Here is a 1,703-nt window from a genome sequence, read left to right as displayed (position 1 = left end):
TTTCGACTGCTCTTTTTTTGTTATTTGTGTTGATCATTTTTTCTCCATTTTCTATTCACTCTGGTTTTTGATCGTTCTGCGCTTTTTTTTTCTCAGAATGTGAGTATTTCAAACTCCATATCATTTTTATTTCAACGATTTTTGACTGTATCTCTCAGTGCGCTAGATCTCAAGGATGGGCAGATTTTCAGGAGGTTGATGTTTGCTGATGAAATCAACCTCTGCTGATGTGACAACTTCTATCGGAAGGTTGGGTGCAGCCATTGCAAGAGACGCCTTCAAGAAAACGAACAAAGAATTAGTCAACAGCAGGCACAAGAGCAACAGGAGAGGGAGGAGCAGCAGCGCAAGGCGAGGGAGGAGCAGGAGCGCAAGGCGAGGGAGGAGCAGGAGCGTGAGCGACAAGCGAACGAGAGTCTTCACGTTGGTTCTCAGGTTCTCACTGTCTTGATTTGAGTTTCGATGACTTGGAATGCAGCTGAGCCTCATCCCGTCGGTAGACTTCAAGTCGTTTGCGGACATGCGGCAGATCGGCTCAGGCTCCTTCAAGCTCGTCTACAAGGCTCGCTGGCAGCAGCCGCGGGGAAGCAGCGTTGACGTTGCCATCCAGCAAATCAGAGGCAGCGGACCCACGGGGAGGAGAGAAGAGTTCGAGCAGGAGGTGAAGATCTGCCAGCAGCTGGGCCGTCACCCCAACCTCCTTCGCCTCCTCGCCATCAGCATCGAGCCCAGCTCTGGCGACTACTGCCTGGTGACCGAGTTCGCCTCCAAGGGGTCTCTCGATGGGATCCTGATCAACTTCGCCGAGGAGGAGGAGAGGATGAGTCTGCTGGTGCAGCTGCAGGTGGCGAGGCAGATCTGCGACGGGATGGTGCAGCTGTCGCTGCACGAGGTCGTGCATCGGGACCTGGCGGCGAGGAACGTGCTTGTCTTCAGCCTCGACCGGGAGGACCACCTGGCTGTCAGCGTCAAGATCGCTGACTACGGGCTGTCGCTCATGGCCTCCCGCGGGTACGGCGAGAGTCGAGCAGAGAGCGTGAGCACGGCAGGATCGACGGCCCGGCCCGTCCGGTGGATGGCGCCGGAGAGCATAAGACGAAGGCAGTACTCGGAGAAGAGCGACGTGTGGGCGTTCGGGGTGACCATGTGGGAGATCTGGACTTACGGAGAAGTCCCTTATTGGGCCATCACCGACGATGAGCTTGTAGGACCCAAGGTCGTGGACGGCGAGCGACTAGCGGCTCCTGCATCATGCCCTCCTCAAGTGTATGCGATCATGCAAGAGTGCTGGAAGGAGCAGAAGAACGAGCGGCCATCTTTCAGCGACCTACAGAAGAAGCTGCAGCAGCGATATGACGAGGCCGTCGAGATTCGCAGGCAGGAATGCGTCGTCTGCATGGATCGAAGAGCTGAATGGGCGCTGGTCCCCTGCGGTCACAAGTGTCTGTGCGGGGACTGCAAGGAAGCTGCTGCTGCTAGGCCCTGCCCCATGTGTCGCTCGATGCCCACCAGCATCGTCAAGATCTGCTAGCGCCAAGGTCTGCGATCGCCATCTAGAGCTGGTATGTAGCGTGAAGCTTCATGGAGTGAGCTATCCTGACCTGCTCGCCTCTCAGGACCAGCTGCCAGTCTCTTCGCCTTGTGTTGGCTGTTTGTGTGTTTGCGCAGCCGTGCCAGAAGGTCTTTTGGTTTACCTACTTGGC

General features: G+C 56.4%; 1 protein-coding gene across 1 annotated transcript; it reads left to right on the top strand.

The window, feature by feature from the left end:
* Positions 1-529: 529 nt before the first annotated feature.
* On the top strand, positions 530-1,342 carry GUITHDRAFT_58757 (hypothetical protein; the record flags this gene model as incomplete). The annotated part of the gene is made up of 1 exon (XM_005817707.1): positions 530-1,342. A coding segment is annotated over one exon (813 nt), but the record flags the coding sequence as incomplete, so codon positions are not given.
* Positions 1,343-1,703: the final 361 nt, after the last annotated feature.

This window comes from Guillardia theta, assembly GCF_000315625.1.
Source record: "Guillardia theta CCMP2712 unplaced genomic scaffold GUITHscaffold_648, whole genome shotgun sequence".
Taxonomy (NCBI): Eukaryota; class Cryptophyceae; order Pyrenomonadales; family Geminigeraceae; genus Guillardia; species Guillardia theta.
The sequence above is the reverse complement of the archived record's forward strand: the minus strand, read 5'-3'. Positions and strand labels throughout refer to the sequence as shown.